This window comes from Pipistrellus kuhlii, unplaced genomic scaffold (assembly GCF_014108245.1).
Source record: "Pipistrellus kuhlii isolate mPipKuh1 unplaced genomic scaffold, mPipKuh1.p scaffold_m20_p_3, whole genome shotgun sequence".
Taxonomy (NCBI): Eukaryota; Metazoa; Chordata; class Mammalia; order Chiroptera; family Vespertilionidae; genus Pipistrellus; species Pipistrellus kuhlii.
This window is the reverse complement of record NW_023425529.1, coordinates 56,056,230-56,076,471: the sequence shown is the minus strand read 5'-3', so window position 1 is coordinate 56,076,471 and position 20,242 is coordinate 56,056,230. Positions and strand designations below refer to the sequence as shown.

General features: G+C 38.4%; 1 protein-coding gene across 7 annotated transcripts in view; it reads left to right on the top strand.

Moving 5' to 3' along the window:
- GRIP1 (glutamate receptor interacting protein 1) overlaps nucleotides 1–20,242 on the top strand; it is a 658,373-nt gene that overhangs the window by 259,960 nt on the left and 378,171 nt on the right. For 2 of the 7 annotated variants that reach the window (XM_036455354.2, XM_036455353.2), the window contains exon 1: nucleotides 7,610–7,982. The exons of 1 other annotated variant lie outside the window; for it this stretch is intronic. In XM_036455354.2, coding sequence (XP_036311247.1) covers nucleotides 7,850–7,982 — 133 coding nt within the window. In that variant the 5' untranslated portion in view covers nucleotides 7,610–7,849. Of the gene's footprint in view, nucleotides 1–7,608; nucleotides 7,983–20,242 lie in introns of those variants that run through there. 4 more of the 7 variants (XM_036455356.2, XM_036455355.2, XM_036455348.2 and 1 more) reach the window with 3 other exon arrangements.

Below are 20,242 nucleotides of genomic sequence, written 5' to 3'. Positions count from 1 at the left end.
TTATGTAATCTATGCATTTTATTTCAGACTAGTAAATGTACCACCCTTAGCTGTGTGGCTAACAGCAAGTCACTACACTTTTCTGTATCTTCTTGCTTCATCTGCAAGTGAGGACAAATGATGGTATTAAATTAATAATGTTGTTGCCAAGATCAAATGAGAACATAAAACTCTTAAGAGACTGGTTCATAGCAAGAAATATGTAAATTTAATGTTGTCATTATATTATTATTAATTTACTGAAAAGAGACCTAATATGATAGAAGAAAAATAGCAGAGTTTAAAGTCATAAGTAAATCGAGTATCATTTTCCCTGAAAGAAAAGAGCTATCATATTAAATGAAAATATGTATACCATTGTCTATATCTCGAATTAGTAATAACGACTACTATACATTAACTAGACTTTTGAGTCGAGGGGCGCTGGGGGGCGGGGGAGAGCTAGCATTTAGAAGAGGCAGAAGCAAAGTCCTCTTGCAGTGCCCAGGAAAAGGCCGCTCCTCTGCTCCAGAGGAGAGTTGGGTGCCTCAGAGGGCACAGCTCTAGGACTGGGCCTTACTCACCTCCCAGTGTGGGGCTGGTGGGAACCTCAGGGTTGAGGACCGGTGGAGTTAGAGGAACAGAGAGGCTGGGAAGATCTCTGAAATCTTTTCCAACATCAGTATTTTGTGAATCTAAAATTCCTAAAAATGTTTGTCTTTACTTTTTTCTCTTAAGTTTTCTTGCCACTGCTATCATATAAATGCCACAAAAAGATTTATTGAGCTGAAACCGGTTTGGCTCAATGGATAGACCGTCGGCCTGCGGTTTGAAAGGTCCCAGGTTCGATTCCGGTCAGGGGCATGTACATTGGTTGCGGGCACATCTCCAGTAGGAGGTGTGCAAGAGGCAGCTGATCAGTGATTCTCTCTCTCTCATCCATGTTTCTAATCCTCTATCCCTCTCCTTTCCTCTCTGTAAAAAAAAGTAATAAAATACATTTTTAAAAAGATTTATTGAGCACCTACTATCTGCCAGGATCAATGAATGCCTGTCTTTTTGTGGATAAGTCTGCTATCCCCTGTGGGGTTATTTTTATGCCTAAGGAGAATTTTAAAAAATTATTTTTTACATTAAAAGCCTTTTCCTTCAGGCTCTGATGACCCTTACTTGGATCATAACCATTAGTAAAATTATTTTACTATATTTTTTAAACAATGAGAAAAAGTGTTTTTACTACTTAAATAAATTTAAGAATTGGAGTATTTGTTGATTCAGGGCTCTTTATTGAGACTGAATTAATTTTAGTATACCACAAACAGCATTTTTCTTCTATTATAATAAAAGGCCTTCACCCCTAACTGCCCCCCCCCCTGGCCTGGTTGCCCCTTACTACTTCCCTGCCTGCCTGCTTGCTCCCAACTGTTCCCCTGCCCCCCCCCTACCCCCCCCCCCCCCCCCGGCCTGGTTACCTCTAACTGCCCCCACCCACCAACCTGGTCACCCCTAACTCCACCCCCACACACACAACAGCCTGGTCACCCCTTACTGCACCCCCTACTGGCCTGGTTGCCCCTAACTGCCCCCACGCAGCCTGCTGTTCATATGTTTTGTCATCCCTCACTAACCCCCCTGCCATCCTTGTCACCCCACACAGCCTGCTATTCGGTCGATACTTTGAGGGTGTCCTGACCAATTTTCATATTACCCTTTTATTAGTATAGATATTATTAGTATAGATGTTCCTGCAAGGGAAAACTTATTTCTAATTATTTGCGCCTCAAACCTAATACTGTTAAGTACAGAGGCATAAGGTGTTTTTTTCTTAAATTGATTTTATTTTTTGAGTAGTTTTAGGTTCACTGAAATTGAGCAAAAGGTACAGAGATGTCCCACCTACTCTCTCCTCACATAGGCATAGCTTCCCTCAGTATCAACCTTCTCCATGAGCGTGGTGCATTTGTTACCAACCATGAGCCTACATTGCCACATCGTTATCACCCAGAGTCCACAGCTTACCTAGAATTCATTCCTGGTGTTGCACATTACATGAGTTTGGATAAGTGTATAAGGACATGCATCCACTATTACAGCATTACACAGAGTATTTTCACTGCCTGGTTACATACCCCATGTGCTTGGCCTATTCACTGTCCCCTCTCCCCAACTCCTGGCAACCACTGCTCCCTTTACTCTCTCCATAGCTTTGCCTTTTCCAGAATGTCATATTGGTGGAATCACACAGTAAGTGGCTTTTTCATTTTGGCTTCTTTCACTGAGTACTATGCACTTAAGTTTACTCCATGTCTTTTCAGAGCTTGACAGCTCACTTCCCTTTAGCATTGAATAACATACCATTATCCAACCTATCACCATATATCCATTTACCTACTGAAGGACATGCTGGTTACTTCCAGGTTTGGCACTTATGAGTAAAGATGCCATAAACATCCAAATGCAAGTTTTTGTGTGGACATGTTTTCAAATTCTTTGGGTCAACACCAAGGGGTACAACTGATGAATTTTATGGTCAGAACATGTTTAGTTTTATTAGAAAGCCACTGCCATCCAAAGTTGCTGTACCATGTTGCATTCCCACCAGCAATGAAGGAAAATTCTCGTTGCTCCCCATCATCAGCATGTGGTGTCAGTGTTCCGGATTTTGACAGTTCTAATAGACGTATAGTGGTACGTCCTTGTTTTAATTTGCATTTCCCTGATGGCAACTGATGTGGAGCATCTTTTCATGTGCTTATTTGCCATCTGTCTATCTATTCTGGTGTGGTGTCTGTTAAAGTCTTTAGCTTCTTTTTAACCAGGTAATTTTTCTTATTAAGTTTTAAGAGTTCCTTTCATATTTCTGTATTATGTTCTCTGTATATTTTGGACAACAGTCATTTACCAGATGTCTCTTTTGCAAACATTTTCTCCCAGTTTGTGACTTCTCTTTCCATTCTTTTGATATGAGATATTCTTTACAGTTTTAATATAAGCGATTATACTATTTTTTACTGTGTCGTCTACTTGTAACTCTACCATTTTATCTTCTCTGTAGTGTATGGAATTGCTTCTGATCACCTTTTGGCCTTGGCCTGGTAACTGGGTTGGTCCCAATATGATAAGGTTGTGGGTTCAACCCTCAGTCAGAGAATCCACAAATAAATAAATGCATAAATAAGTGGAATAACAAATCAGTGTTTCTCTCTCCAAATCAATACATTAAAAAACGAAGTAGGTGCAAGGATTTAACTATATCTTCTGGTGAGATCGTGTTCTAAGATTTACTAACTTAAATACATATTATTAAACATATTTAAATATATTACTTATAATATCTTTTATGTTTAAATTATGTGTGCATGGTTCACATGATCTGTGAATTCCATTTAGACTAGTAAAGTGGGATATTTCAAATCATTCGCTACAATAACTACAATAATGTGGTGTTGGGTCTGACCGAGTTAAGAATACTATCATTGCTGGGGATCAGGGTGTGACAGAGTGCCTCCCCTAAGGTCATAGGGAGTCAGACACAGTTCTTGGCATCACAAGCAAGCACAATGGCATCTGAAAGGGTCAAGTTGGTTTAATGTTTCAAAGATTCTTCTAATAAACTGTATATTTCATACTGCCACTCAAAAAATACTATAACTATTACTCTAAATATATGCCAAAGAGTACTACTTACTGAGTGATTTAAAGGAGGTTGTAAATTGAAGATTTAATCTCAATAGTTGGCCTATTCTTTTTTTCCTAAAAGAGGATGAAAAACCTAATTCAGAAGAGTATGGAGACTTTGTAAATACTGTCCCAGCTATTGTCTACCTCCCAGATGGAAAATAATTAGCTTTCTAAAAAAAATATCTGCTAATATATATTTGTGATTTTTTTAATGGAAGCCCATTTTGTTGAATAATTAAACCTGCTTATTTTCTTATGTGAACAATTTTTTTCTAAGAAGTTTAATTTTATAGTTTAGTGAGCATTTAGCTCAACTAAAACCGATTTGTCATAAGAATCTGTTTTCTTTACATGAAAATCTATGGTAGCTGAAATCTCTCTTGAAGAAATTAGTGTGTGGGACCTGGCTAGTCAGGGTAGCACCTCAACTGAGGATCAAAGCATAAATGCCTACAGGGGCCAGGTAGCAACTGAATGAGAGAGAATTGGACCCAGGGGAGGGGACTGTGGCTCAGTGGAGAGTACATATTTATTTGTGGGTGGTAGCCACCATTTAGCTTTAATGAATAGTTGCCATAACATATTGGAGTTGGGCCCAGAGTTGCCTGATCTTTTGACTTTTCAAGCAAAAAATCAAATGTCTGATTCGTTTGTGAAATACCTGATTCTTAGATATTGACTCCGTTTAAAACAAACAATCAAACAAACAAAAGCTAACACTATGTGAGCCAAACAAAGTACATTTATGGGAGATACATGTTCTACTGCCATTGTCAACCTGTGAACTACCCTATTTGTTTATACTGTAGTAGAATGTAATACTGAAGAATATTGCTGATTACCAGTGTTTGTGCTATGGAGACAAAGGACAATTCTCTCAGAAACAGTAGCACACCTAATGGCATGGGACTTGAATTTCACCCATTTGTTAATTATTGTGGGGGTCTTAGCTAACTGCTGCACAACCTGAAGTCCTTTTAGATTTTAGACTAGTCCTCCTATTAATCATGGAGGATTTAAGATCAAAGTTGGGAAAATTTCAGAGATGTGGACTCAGGAAATTAGATTAAAAGATCTAATCCAACTGCACCACCCTGAGGCAGTGCAGCACATGTCTTGCCTTCTGTCTTTTGGATTGCGATGCATTAATCCATGCTCTTCCTCCCTCACATGGTGTACTGCCCCCTTCTTTTTATTCTCTGGACCCTCCTCCAGACAGCAGAGTGCCAAGAGTCTGTGATTGTGTTAACAGGGCTGTTACCTCCGCCACCATACCCCTAGAACTGTATGGTTGAACTCTAAATTCTCTCCTAACATCATCAACCTTCCTCTAGTATCATTTCCCCCTTCCTTTAGTATCATATTATAATAAAATATTACAATGATAACCGCCCAAATAAAATCTTTCGAAACCATCATTTCCACCTTCCTCTAGTATCATATTATAATAAAATATTACAATGATAACTGCCCAAATAAAATCTTTCAAAACCAGGAAAAGAAAAGGTGCTTCAAGCATAATTTCTGAAAACATTTTGAAATGGAGACAGTTTTTCTTTGCATTGATTCTGGTTCAGAAATGGTTGCTTACCACTGACTAACTATTAGGCTCTTTGAATATTGAAAACCAGTAAACGGTGGTGGAGGGTTTTAAGTTGATCTATAGAAAAAGGACATTCTCCAATGTGCAGCATCATCTGTTAGAAAATGTTGGTTCCTTTAGATTAAATGGGGAGCTTAACACTACAAAACAATGTGGACTCCACTAATTCAGTAGTAATAATAATTCTGACGTAATTGGGTAAATTTTGTTGCCTGCATAATCTCGGGACATATGTACTTGAGAAATTAGTCACATAAATCAGGATATATGCTTAGCTATATGTCAGAAATGAACGTCAACAGTTATTTTTGGACTCCATTTCAATAGCATACTCACATTGAAAACGATGTATCACCGAATGCAAATAAGTCTTAGACAAGACAATCTCTGAATTTGTATGAAAAAATACCTACAGCAGGTAGTACTTGGCAATGTTACTTGTGCTCTTGAACAAATCACTAAAACATCTTTGAACCTTCTTTTCTCATCTACAGAGGCATCACCTCATTTTAAAGGAGAATTAAATTAAAGGTTATGTATTATTATCAATTTACTTATTGATCTATTCAAAGTCTAGGTTCCAGATCTTTACATTTCACTGTTTTAAACTGTTCCAGTGTATTTTAGTTGGGGGAGTCAGAATAATAAAGAAAAGATTTGGAACTTACGAACAAGTGAATTTTTGTTTAAAGATTTCCTACAACATTTTATAGATCTTTTTGTCAGCATCATTAAGTTTGTGTTTCTCTTCACAAATTCACTTGGAAGGAGTTGACAAAAACAAAAGGGAAATCTGTAGGAACAGTGGAATTCATTGGATCTAACTTTACACACTTCCGGGCTGAAATGTTCTTGGTTGATGAATATTCACTTCTCAAGTAAATGTCTCCCTACTCATCCTTAGCAAGTACTATCTGAAAATAGAGAACTGTTTACATCTAGAAGAGAGGCAAATGCTGGTGAATCCAACAACAGATCATGCGAAGTGCATTCACTCCCTTCTGGTCTTACAGACAATGTTATGTAGCCGTGGGAGACTTTTATACAGTAAGCAGCTTTTTAAAAAATTTTCCATTTCTGGGAACATGAAGGTGCAGAATATTATTTGTTTAGTAGGCAATATGTTTGCTTGCTGACATGATTGCTTACTTGTAAACAAATCGAATTTTTCCAGGTATGAAACATTCACATCCATTTAAAGGCCTGAAGAAAGAAGCCAGAGAGAAAAAGATTGTCCATGATTACCACTGACCTGTCTAGACTTCAGAGCACCTCCTTCCTGGACTCTGAAGTGTTTCTAAAAAGGTTGCTATTTTAACCGAAACCGGTTTGGCTAAATAGAGAGTCAGCCTGCAGACTAAAAGGTCCCAGGTTCAATTCCGGTCAAGAGGATGTATCTTGGTTGCGGGCACATTCCCAGTAGGGGATGTGTAAGGGTCAGCTGATTGATGATTCTCTCATCATCGATGTTTCTAACTCTCTATCCTTCTCCCTTTCTGTAAAAAAATCCATAAACTATATATTTTTAAGAAGGTTGCTATTTTAGACACAAAGGATGACCAGGGTGTGACCATTTCCCAAAACTTCTTCTCCCCATCTTCACTAAGAACCAACTTTTATTTGCTCTTCAGCCTATTTACTTTCATATTTTTTAAAAAGTGTGCCAACTCTTGTGTTTGAATTCACTGTGAGCAGAGTCGGATTATTTGTGTTTCTTTCCCCCCAGAACCATACAGCTTCTTCTATTGGCTGATGAGGATATGCTGTTACCAAGCCTAGGAGCAAGCCTCTCTGTGAAGTGCGTTTTAATATTTAGATCAAATAGCGATTGGAATACACGAATGCCCAGTGGGCAAATGTGTCATTTGAAAGCAGCTGCTGAGCCTTCTCCCTGCTGCTCCAATTAACACATACAGCACACTTCTGTGGGCAAGAGGCAGTGCCTATGGATGGAACCACTCTGACTGCTCATCAGTAGGAGATGCAGGAGAGCACAAGGGGTGTATCAGTCCATCCAGAGCGGAGCCATGGCTTTCTGAGAAGTTTCCCAAGCCCTGTGCTTTGCTTTTACAAAGGATGTTAGAGGAGGGGAGGGTGGATTGGCAGACAGGGAAAAGCGGGTTCTGTCTTCAGCTTTGGTTCAGTCCGTTGACCAGCGTGTGTCCCCGCCCCTCTCCTCTCCTGCATCCCCGCCCCTGAGGATGGAGATGTTGCATAGTGAAATCCTAGTGCGGGGACTCCCCTCAGCGGAATCGCGTGTTGAACTTTGTTCCCCTCTGTTGTGAAGCCTTTTGAAACCCAAAGGTCCGCTGTTTCATTTTTCTCTTAGTCTTGATCCTTTGACTTTCTCCCTCTCTTCCTTGTTTTTCTTTTTTAGATTGCACTTTGGACAGTTGACTGAGCAAAGTAAGGAACCTTGTCAAGGCAGACCCATATTGCTGTGTTTTTGTTTTGTTTCCCCCCTGCCCTGGCTGACACCTCTGCAGATGGGAGCATAGCGCGTCCCTGTTAGGTGCCCCCGGAGGAGCAGCTGGGCTGCTGCTGGGCTCCTCGCCCCGCTGAGTCAGGCTGCGTGGGGTGGGAGAGATGGACCGCTTCCTGGGTTTCGTCAGGCAAATCAGAAGATCCAGGAGAAGAAAGGGGAAAAAGTACCGGCCAGAAGAGGATTACCACGAGGGCTATGAGGATGTCTATTATTACACTTCAGAGCATTTCCGAAGTAAGCGCTCCCCTCCGCCCGCCCTCCCGCTCCTTAACAATAAACCCTGAGTGGTGCTTTAATCTTAACTGCAAGCGGTCGCCCAGAGAGTATCCTGGGCGAGAAGCCTGTGAGTACTGAAGTGCTACCTATCGCTTGATTTGTTGCAAGAATACCCATCAGAGAGCACCCAGACAGGATCACCAGCCCAGGTCTATGCAGATGATTAATATTTGGTGCAGTTCATTGATTTTGTTATCATTTTAATGAACCATTCAGATATTATCTTGCAAGTCACGGTAATAGATGGTTATATTATGTTCTGTTGGGAGATGTTTTTCAACTACTGTGTTTTCTTTAACATAGGGAAGGCTAGCTTATTTGCAAGAAATAGTTGTTCAAGTTGATGCTGATGATTAATGCTCCTGATAATAGACTTCTAGACAGTTACCTGTGAGGAATCTGAGGAGTTATTTGCATAAGGAAATTCACATGCTTTTCCCTGACTCAGGTTCATAATTTTGTTATTAAATTAAGGGGACTATTATTTGCTGTCAGCTAGAAGCAGTGATAACTGTAGAATAAAGTAATATGCCCATAATAAGACATCGGTAAATTAGCCTATAAATAGCAGAGAACTAGAGTTTTTCTTGTGCTTAGCAGTCCTTTAAGTGCCTAGTGAGGGTTAGGTGGGTCCAGGTAGGTTTAAAATGCCTAGGAATGCCCATGGGTGCAGAGAGAAAGCACCCACAGGCAGAGATCAATGAGTTTCTGAGGTATCCTAAGTGGGTAGAACTGACAGTGATCTATGATCAGCATTTACAAAATTTAAAAAAAAAAGATGTTTATCTTCTTGAATAAGGATCTTTATAAATTTGTTTTCCAATTCTAATTCGTCCTGGCCTTTTGATGTCTTGTTGTAATATATCCCATCCACAGCATCTGAGTGTTGACCAATAAATAATTTAGAATCCATTTCTGTGGTATTGACATCCATGAGAATTTGGTCTGAATGCCAGAAATTCTGTTGTGATTGATGAAAACTGAGGGTTGAAAATTCATGTACAGGCAACAACACAATAATGCAACATTATAATTCTTTGATATTTGCCTTGATAACATGGCTATGTAGCTTTACAGAGTAATCTATGAATTTTAGTTTTATGTTTCTCTTCTATAATGCTTTTACATGAATAATATGCTCTAATGTAGTGACAGCCTATGTTTCCTAAATTTAGATTCTATAATATATTCAAGAATTAAACTAAGATTTGTGTCACTATCAGCTTGCATGCATAATTCTGAAAACTGGTAGATTAAAAAAAAACATCCTTAGGAACTTTCAGTTATGTTGTTTGTTGTACAAATGTCTTACAAGGAATATATAAAATGAATCAAATTTATACCTTTTTGAGTTTGTATTGTGATGTGTTTGTACGAATTTAAAAAAATATCTCAAACGCCAGCACCCTATTAGTTTGGGTAAGAATTTAAAAACAATAGAGAGCCCTAAACGGTTTGGCTCAGTGGATAGAGATTCGGCCTTTGGGCTAAAAGGTCCCAGGTTCCATTCTGGTCAAGGACATGTACCTTGGTTGCGGGCATATCTCCAGTAGGGGATGTGCAGGAGGCAGCTGATTGATGTTTCTCTATCATCGATATTTCTCTCTCATCGATGTTTCTCTCTCATTGATGTTTCTAACTATCCCTCTCCCTTCCTCTCTGTAAAAAAATCAATAAAATATATTTAAAAAAAATAAAAACAACAGAGATACTTTATAAGTTTACAAAATGTGCCTACAAGGAGAAATATTTGTGGTGGTATCTGAGAAATATCCTCAAGCTAGAAGGATGCTGCAGCTAAGGCAGTAGTCTTTATCCATCAAATGCAGTAACTTAAAGGGAATCGTGTCTAAACTCAGCTGATTTGTCCAGATCATGCTAAGAATAAGATGCTAAGCATCAAAAGTGATTGCTTTAGATGCGAAACTAACATGCTTTCCCCTGTGGTGGACCAGAGAGCACCCATCAAGTAACATAACTTTGTGGAGTCAGATGCAGTTTGTCGCTAACTTCAAACGGTTGTATAGTAAACATGTGTCACACAGGATGCAGGCACTTGGCATCTCATTAGATGTTCAATAGCCTGAGCTTCTAAAGAAGACACGTCATATATTTCATGACTTCTCAGTGCCTCTTTTGGTTTCAGTTTTGGGACCTCTCGGAATTGGGTAGGGGAGACATCCACTCAAATTTTATGGCTCTAGCAAAGTATTAAAGGGTGAGACTGATTTGTAAAACCAATCCTCTCAAATGGGCAATATGGTTTACTTCAATTACATCTAAGGCGTATCTATCTTGATTAGTCTTTGGCATACTCTGAAAGTTTATGTCCCATGTTTCTTTAGATGGTTTAGAAAAACTGTTTACATTAAGGCTAAAACCTGGTGGAATTGAGTGATGGTTCCCATCTTAGTTAATGATGCCATTGAAAAACCAGAAGTGTTGTTGCTCCTGCTTTTCTCGTTATATTGTTTGTTTCTCGAAAGAAGTTTACCGCCCAGTGTTGCCAGTTTATCTAGTGGTCCAGATTACCCCCAGAACTTTATACATTTAATAATGGAAGACTGAGCTAGAAGGAGCCTCCCAGAAAATTCTCCAATAAGTATGGTCTCTTTTAGTATGTTCTCAAATGCTTGTTGATAATTCCCCTAAATAATGTCTCTTCCATGGTGGGCTCTGATGTAGAATTTTACCATCCTTTCCTTTGTCTTAAAGACAACACAGTTTATAATCTCATGAAATACAAACACCCGGATTAAACATCCAGGGAATCTGATGTTATGTTAACTTAGAAAATAGGTGATTTTTCTCTAACTTCAATTAGAGAAATAGTGATGATGATAGCCTGATTTTGAATCTTCCCTGATTTTATATTGACATGATGTATGTCATTATTCATGGGATGTCTCTAATTTTCAGAAATTTGCTTTCCTCGCTGATCTATTCTTTCATAGTTCTGGGGTTAGAGCTTAAATAAACTAGACAAGTGCTTTGGGGCAAATCCCCAACTTTTCTGGGTTTTATCTCTTAAAATGTGATAGGAGGTGGAATTATTGGTTAAGATTTTTCAAGTTCTGGAATTATATAATCTTCATAATTTTTGTTTTATTCTATGACAGTTCAGATAAACATATTGGCTGGAGGATTTTTAACTGTGTTTCCACCAAAAAAATTCACCTGGATATCCAAAGGGAATTGTTTTTCTGTCAGGAATTGTCACTAGGGATTTTTTTTTTCCTTTGAGATAATGATCTATCATTGACTATTGATCTATCATTGACTATTTGGGGGAATATTTATAAACCCATGAAATTCTGAACATTTTGGTAAATCCTAGACCTCATCTTTTATTTAACCTTATCTGCCAAGAAGCACCATTTACTCTGAAATTCTCACACAGAATATTATATTTTGCCTTAAGAAAAACTGGCACTGGTAACGAAACTGATTCATAAACATGAATGTAACTAAAAGCTCGAAAAGGATCTTGAAATTCACTTTTATTATGTTTGGTGCTTTTATTTGTTTTTCATTAAATACTGTTATAGCAATGGCTTTTTAAAGGCTCTGGAAGATAATATTTTGATTAATCTGAATCAAAAAGTAAATCCACACCTGATAATATTTAAATTATAAAACAGATAATGTAACATTTTACAAGCCCTCTCTTAGCACTGCTCATAGTCATATTGAAATTCTGACCTGCCACGGTCATGCAGGGCAAGGTTATTGAATTACTTAACAAGGAGGCATTTGTTTATCTCTGACGAATTGGAATATGTGAGCCACTCTCACGTATGGACCTGGCACCTTTTGCCCACGTGTAATGGCATTGAGGAAGGCCTGGCGTTCCTCCATGGTAACCACCCTTCTCGGTTTTCTTCCTGAGCCACCTGGGCCAGAGCAAAGCTGTGCGGTAAGCTGCTCAGGGCAGTCATTGGCCACCTGTTCACCTCTTCTACTGAGGTCCTTCCAGGAAATGTGGTTTAGACCTCCCAAGAAGAGGTCATTTGTATTTATAAATTAACATGTTGTTGTTTTTATTGTTTTTGGCATATTCTAATAGACATTAAGCAATAATTGTGATGTGCCTGTATAAAAACATCGTTAGCTAAGTTACTTTATTAAACAGTGTATGTAGCTAAGACCCCTAGTTATTAGCCAGTTCAGGTTTTAAAGTGCCTGAGATGTTCAAACTGCTTTCTTTTTTAAATTGTAATTTTTTTTTTAGAATTTAATTTAAATTTTATTGTTGAAACTATGTCTCCCTTTCACCACCACTTCCCTTTGCCCACCTCCCCAACCTTCATCCCACTGTTGGCTGCGTCCAGTCCATGGGCTGTGCATATATGTCCCCTGGTGAATCACTTCACCTTCTTTTAGGCAGTGCCCCAACCCCACCACCACCCCCACCATCCTCCCCTCTGACCTCTGTTAGTCCGTTCTATGTATCCAAACCCCTGAATCTATTTTGTCCGCCAGTTTATTTTATACATTAAAGTACATTTTAAGAGGGCTGCTTACTTTCTTTTATTTCATTGAAAAAATGCCTTGCATTATTCTTGGAGAAAAAGAAAGAAAAAAAAAAACATCTTGGAGAAAAATGAAATCTGCAAGGTGTATGTAGTCTGAGAATTTTTGGAATTGGTATGGGCGATCCGTTTAAATAATTTATTCTCACTAGATAAAAGATTGACAAGATTTATTTTTGGAAATTTATATAATCATATCCTTTCTGCTCCTCAGAATTGACATCTAATTAGGAACCTCACTCTTGATGAGGGTGCCAGAGTGACGGAGTGGGAACTTGTACCTGTTCTGTGGGAAGGTGGCTGATCCTTGCTCCTGTGTGCGAATCAGAGGGTGGGGTGCTGCCCGCCTCAGCCTGTGGGAGGAGGTGAGGGAGGACACAGAAGGGGGAGAAGAGGAAAGAAATAGGAGAGAAGCAGCACATTTTATAGGTTATCCTTATCCTCCAAGGTTTACAAACATAAAAGCCATTTATTTCTCTGTTAAAAACAATGATCATCGAACTGACAGATCTTGAATGTGAGATATTGGATGACTTAAGCCTTACCTATACTTAGGTTGACTCAAGAAATCCCAAACGAATTAGAAGAAACATCAATTATGTAGAAAGAAGCTGGGCAAACTTGCTTTTTCTTGCTTTTTTTTTTTTTTTTTTACATGACTACACAGCTTATTTTTCTTTCCCAAGAATGGCTTTCCACCTGCAATATAGTTGTTTTGTTGAAAATTGTTTGGCTACCACGTTCCATTTTTGGGGGTATTTTGTGTCATCAACCTTATTAACTCTTGCTGTATTTTTCCCATATGGAATAATTTAAAGAAATATTAAAGTTGAAAGTGGCCTTAGAATCCAACCTGAGTGTTTTTTGTTGTTGTTGTTTTTTTTTTGTTTTTTTGAGGGGGTGATGAATAAACTGGGATGCAAGCACGTTAAGTGACTTACGCAAGGCCCCACTGATCCTGTGAAAGGCAGTCCTGATAGAGCCTTATTCCACACTCACTTTTAGCTTTAGTTGTCCATTCACTTGGGATATTTAAGGGCCAGATCCATCTGTGTATGAATTATAAGTGTTCATTTCCCTCCTGGGAGGTTTTGTTCTTTAGAGCAGTGGGACCTTTTGTCTTAAACTAAACTCCTGAAGAAAAACTAACTTCTAATATAATATTATTAGTCCTATTAACAAGGTGTCTTATTTATAGATGATGGTAATAACAGTGATTGTCAAGGACTCAAATAACCAACTAACAGTATTTCTGTTTTACCTCCCATTTGCTCTGAGACTTGCCAATGCAACCACTTTTGTCAATGCATATCTCTTCAGGGGACTTAGGATGGCATAATTCTATCAGAGAACCTTAGCATTAGCTTTTGTTTAAATCTTCCAGTACATCGAATTCCCTCCCAGATGAGGCAAGTAGCTGAACAAACCTATGTCTCTTTTAAACAAGTTCTAAATTACATGTTCAGTTATTTGCATATTCCAACAAATACATTCTCAAAATTTTATCTAGACCCAAATGAATATAGACTCTATTAAATTGCATGTGAAATAAGACGTCATGTCTCCTCTCTAGTCACATTACTCTCTGACCGATGTAACATAGGGTATGTGGAGATAATTCTTTTCATGCTAAATATATTTTTGTTTATTTCAGAGAGAAAGGAAAAGAGAGAGAGAGAGAGAGAGAGAGAGAGAGAGAGAGAGAGAGAGAGGGAGAGAAACATCAATTATGAGAGAGAATCATTTACTGGCTGCCTCCTGTATGACCCCCACTGGGGGTCAAGCCCAGAACCTGGGCATGTGTCCTTGACTGGTATTGAACCCGGGACCCTTCAGTCTGCATGCCTATGTTATATCTACTAAGCCAAACCAGCTAGGGCTATTTATTTATTTTTAATCCTCACCCAACGATATACTTTTTCATGAATTCTTAGAGATAGAGAATGTATTTAACATCCTTTCGCCTTCATTTTTCATTCAGAGGGGACCATACAACGTCCCCTGATACATCTCACTGGAGTTCTGCCACTAGTATCTACAGATGAATAAAAGAGGATTTGGAGACATAGACAATTCTAATTAGCATGTGCCCTGAAACTAGGTGCTTTAGAATATAATGTACAGGACAGTGAGATCTCCAAAAGAATATGTGTGGCATGCATGGGCATGCGCACACACACACACACACACACACACGCACACATACACACACTGCACGCACATAGATATTTGTGAAATAAAAAGCAGCACCCATTCCTCGCTGTAAGGTGATACCTGTTTCTCTCAGAGGCAGCTGCACTATGGTGGTTAAGGATGCGGGACCTGGATGAGATGACCTACGTTGGAACCCTGGCTCTCTCCCTTAACAGATATGTGACCTTGGCAAATAAATTTGTCTGTGCCTCAGTGTCCTCATCTATGGAATTGGGACAGTAACTACGGACCTTACTGGATTTTTGTGGATTAAATGACATAATATAATAGGACATTAAGTGATTGGGACATAGTAAGCACTTAGCAAATGTTAATAGAAGAAAGCTTTATTCATAAAGTAATGAGTAAATATATTGGGTAGTTATGAATGGCAGGTTAGAGAGCTTAAATTCTTTGTTTAGGCTTCAGGGCACTGTTGTAGGTTTTTTAGTATAGGAATAACCAGAAAAGAGCTGCACTTTAGAAAGATTAGTGTGGGATTAGTGTATAGAGGGATTAGAGTAGGGGTGTCGAACTCAATCAGAGAAGGGGCCAAAATCTAAAATCCAGCCTAAATCGCGGGCCGAATGGTTTACTGAACAGTCATAAACTGTCATTGTGATGGAAACGCAGCGGAGTGCAGTGATGACAGCGCGGTGCGGGCCACATTGCAAGGCCTGGCGGGACGGATTTGGCCCGCGGGCCTTGTGTTTGACACATGTGGATTAGAGGGAAAGATGTAAATAAAAGAGCAGATAGGGCAGTTGTGGGAAAATGTAGGTGTGAACAGAAAGAATATATTCAACATACTGAATCTGAGTTGCCAAGATGTCCCAGGAGAATTGTTAGGGGACAACTTAAAATGTAGAAGCTGGAATTGTGGTGAGAGTACAGGGCCAGGAGATTTGGAACACATGGGTCTAGATTTGAGGAATGAATCATGGGACTAGTTCAATGGTTTCCAAACTTTTATTGCCCATGTCCCCCATAAGCATCTCTAAAATCCTGATGCCCACCCTCCCATGACATATAATTCTTATTACTCAAAAAGTAAATTCCTATTCCATTTACTTGGTTTAAACGAGTTTCCAACGAACATGGCATCCATGAAAGAGAAGAATAAAAGAACGAAAGGATGGAGGAAGTACTGAGGAAGAAATCACTATGAAATTGTTAAAATAATAATAATAATAATATGAAGTGATATGAAAAAAGCAAATAAAGTTTCAAAACATAATAGAGAACTGAAATGCATGAATATGTCACAATATATATTTATATACTGAATATGAGACCCCTAAAAACATAAGAAATGCAAAAAATTCACTGTTAATAACTCATTCTTGAATTGCTCCCCTTAAAAATCAAATTGTCCCCCCTTGGGATGTGAACCCCACATTGGGAGCCAATGGACTAGATAAACTTGGTTAGGGTCACTTCCTACTCAGTCTTATGATGGAGCCAATCCAGGAAAAGTGATAAAAATACAATTCTCATGATATAAGAGAGAGTTTCAACAGATAAAGGAATAATTTATGTGAATACCTTAATAAGGGAATTTGTAATGAGTAGTATATTGATTGCTCATTTGATTAATTTCTTCTAATGATGATATAGAAGATTAAATGCAAGTTGATTATGCAAAGGGAAATGCAGCTCAAAAATAGATGTTAGTCTGTCTCTCTCTTTTGTAATTTTTTCTCTCTCTCTCTTTTGTAATTTTTTGCTCTAGGGAGAAGTGTGGTGGAGGGAGGTGGAGGAAGGTGTATGGAGGATAAATGGTTATGGACGGAGACTTGACTTAGGATGGTGAACATAAAATTACAGTGAACAGATAGGTGTTGTAGAATTGTGCACCGAAACCTGTATAATTTTGTTAACCAGTGCCCACCCTGATAAATTCAACAAAAAGGAAAAAAAAAATAGATGTTAGGACTTAAAAGTTGGATTTTTATTAGTGGTGTTCATTCAGTTGTGGTATCTTAGAAATAAAGCTACTTCTAAGGGAGTTTAGAAAACCAGGGACAGTACATGCTACAACATGAAGAATCTCAAAAATATGCCAAGTGAAATAAAGCTAGACTCAAAAGCCATGTACTGATGCAAATAGGCAAAGGATGATGGAAACATTCAAAAATTTGACTTTAGTGATGGTGGCACAACTCTAACTGGACCTTAAAATATTATTAAACTTTTATTTATTTTTTAAGGTAGAGGGATAGGCACTCCAATACATACAGCTTTTGTTTTATTTATTTATTTATTAACTTACTTATTTCCACTCCTGAGTGACAGTCATGATTTTTTGTGTTTTTTTCTTCACTATGGAATATAGTAAGCATTACTCAATCAAGAAGTGATTATTATTTTTTATTAAATTGACTGGGGTGACATTGGTCAACATAAACATATAGGTTTCAGGTCTGTTTCTATGTTACAAGATCTGCATATTGCAGCAGGTACTCACCACCTGAAGTCACATCTTCTCCTGTCACCATATATTAAAGAAGTATTAAGTAACGACTCAGAAAAAAAAAAAAAAGTCTAAGAAAGTGTTGAATACAGAATGCTTCACCATGACACCAGAGGGGAACAATCCCAGTGACATTTTAGAATATATAATAGATTTGATTTTATACATTTTTTATTTGAAGTGTTAAAATTCTATACCAATATTTCATTAACTGCATAAGTCATAAGCTTAGAACCATAAAGTTTTCCTGAAACACTGAGCCATAGAATTGAATTCTTCGATCAGCTACCTTCTGCATGCCCCCTACTGGGTCTCAGGCCTGCAATCTGGGCATGTGCCCTGACTGGGAATCGAACCCTGATCTTCTGGTTCATAGGTCAGTGCTCAATCACTGAGCAACACCAGCTGGGTGAGGAAGGGGTGTTTTGGTTTAAGTGATCCGTCTTTGAGAGATGGATGGTTGAGCTTACCCTGACTGAAAAGACAAATGCACTGTGTGGAGATCTGTTTAGGAGGCTAGAGCGTAAAACTATCAGGAGTTAGAAATGTATTCATTTTAATACAATACTGTGTTGACATCTTCTGAATGGTCTGTTTCTTAAAAGTGCATCTGTAAAACCAATTGTTTAGAATTCTGGATGCGTTTCTTCCTAGAAAAATTGAGATTTCAAGCCAGATCTGACCATAAAGGCATTTGGCAATATTTCACTAATTGGTAAAGTGTGGCTGTGGCCAAAGGAGGCATGGTTATTGGAGAAAACCTTTACTTTGTGAAAAAGAGAGGGCTATGGTTGTCATTCATACACAGGAGTGTTCCTCTGACAGGTTAGGCATTGCTTAAAGTGGCAATGGTTTTTTAGAGAAAGTAAAACCAGTTTCTTCTACCTTTATATTCCTATAAGTATGTCATGATCTTCTTTACACTTGGATCTTAAATGTCCATCGAACATAATTCTTAAGCTGAAAGTGTGCTTGCCACGTAATCAGGATACTAAAATCTATGATTGCTTTGTAGTTTCTTGTTTGTTTTCTGTAGTACACACATATACTGCTATTACACTTTTCTGTAGTCTTTGAAAATCACCATATTAGAGAGACTCTTAATGGCTGACTGTATGCCAAAACAATTTTTTCCAGAGAGTGAACAAAGTCGTACAGGGTTTCTCAGCTTACAGCCCACTGCATCGCCGGTCTCCTCCCTGCTTAATGGAGAAATGGACACTTTATGTTTCTGTTGTTTATTAGTTTATTAGCAAGAGATAACCAGGGGATTTTATGATGCTTGTTAAAATATTAAGTTGTTTTATAGATTAGCTATAGTTTATTAAATATAATTCTGAGTATTAATCCTTTCTATTTAGAAATAAAATCTAGTGTAAGATTTTAAAAAATATTTCTGTTTTCTGATGACTATTCAAATTGCTTCTCAGCAGATGCATCTAACTAACAAACTTAAAAATTAATTTCAGCACAGAGGCCTGCCTTTTGTGAAAACAGGCCCTCCGTGTTACCGCTGAGCCGGTCTTATGTTTCCATGTTGCTCTTGTGCTGCTGGTGCTGCCTGGTTCATGAATTTGCAGGTGCAGAAAATAGCACTTGATGTGTGAAGCCCTATTTTTTAGATGAAACTAGGCACATGTCAAATATAACCAAGGTGAAGCCAACAGTGGCATCTTGCTGAGTTGAAAAATTAGATGTAGGTTAACAAATAACTACAGTAGAAATTTTGAAATGATTACAGTGGGGGTTAACACTTGTTTTTTATAAATTGTGGTTGGCAGGTGGAAATATTAATTTCTGCAAGTATTTCAAAGATAGAAATTTATACTTTTGAAAATACTTTGGCTTAGTACTTTTCACTCTGCCTAGAGTCATGATCACTTTTAAGGGAGCAGCTGTCAAAATATAGGGTGAAGAAAGCAGACGCTCAGCAGTTGGTTATAAACGTCCACTCTGTGGATTTACAGTGGCCTTTCATTATTGCAGCAGAGCGGGGGAATTCCCAGCACCTGAGAACTGTTGTTTATGGCTGGTTTTGTCCACAAATACCAAGTTTCCAAGATTTATAGGGAAAGTATATCTTTCATTCTTAAAAATCCCAGAACTTTTGTGTAATGGTGTTTTTATGGTCATTTGGAAGATGGTCAGGCATACGAGGAATGATGAAGATAAGAAAAACTATTGGCATCATCCAATCCGGCCCTCTGATTTTACATATAAATTTTTATAACAATATAATAATTTGTTCAGTAATTTTTTTATGGCTTAAGTAGGGGTGTCGAACTCAATCAGAGAAGGGGCCAAAATCTAAAATCCAGCCTAAATCGCGGGCCGAATGGTTTACTGAACAGTCATAAACTGTCATTGTGATGGAAACGCAGCGGAGTGCAGTGATGACAGCGCGGTCCGGGCCACATTGCAAGGCCTGGCGGGATGGATTTGGCCCGCGGGCCTTTTGTTTGACACATGTGGCTTAAAGAGAGAAAATATATACCTCAGGATTGCAAAGGCAGCTATGAATAGAACTGACATAGTATTTAAGTCTCTGAATTTGATGTATTTTTAATCTTATTTCCCTCCAAATCCCTTCCATTGATTCAAAGACTGCCTCCATGTGATGCTTGCAACCCCACCCAAATCCCAAAGGTTAGATCTGGAGTGCCTGGGATAGGAATGCTGCCTCACACATCCCATTGTTTTGTGATTACATGGATGAATGTCTGTCCTGTGAGTGCTACTTCCTCAGCTTTGTATTTCAGCACTCAGGACAGTGCCTGACTGCCTGTCCCATTTTGGACCATCAATAGATAGTTCCTTTATTTAATTTTTTTTTAATTTTTAAAAAAATATATATTTTCTTGATTTTGTACAGAGAGGAAGGGAGAGAGATAGAGAGCTAGAAACATCCATGAGAGAGAGAGTCATCGACCAGCTGCCTCTTGCACACCCCCTACTGGGGATATGCCGGCAACCAAGGTACATGCCCTTGACCGGAATCGAACCCGGGACCTTTCAGTCCC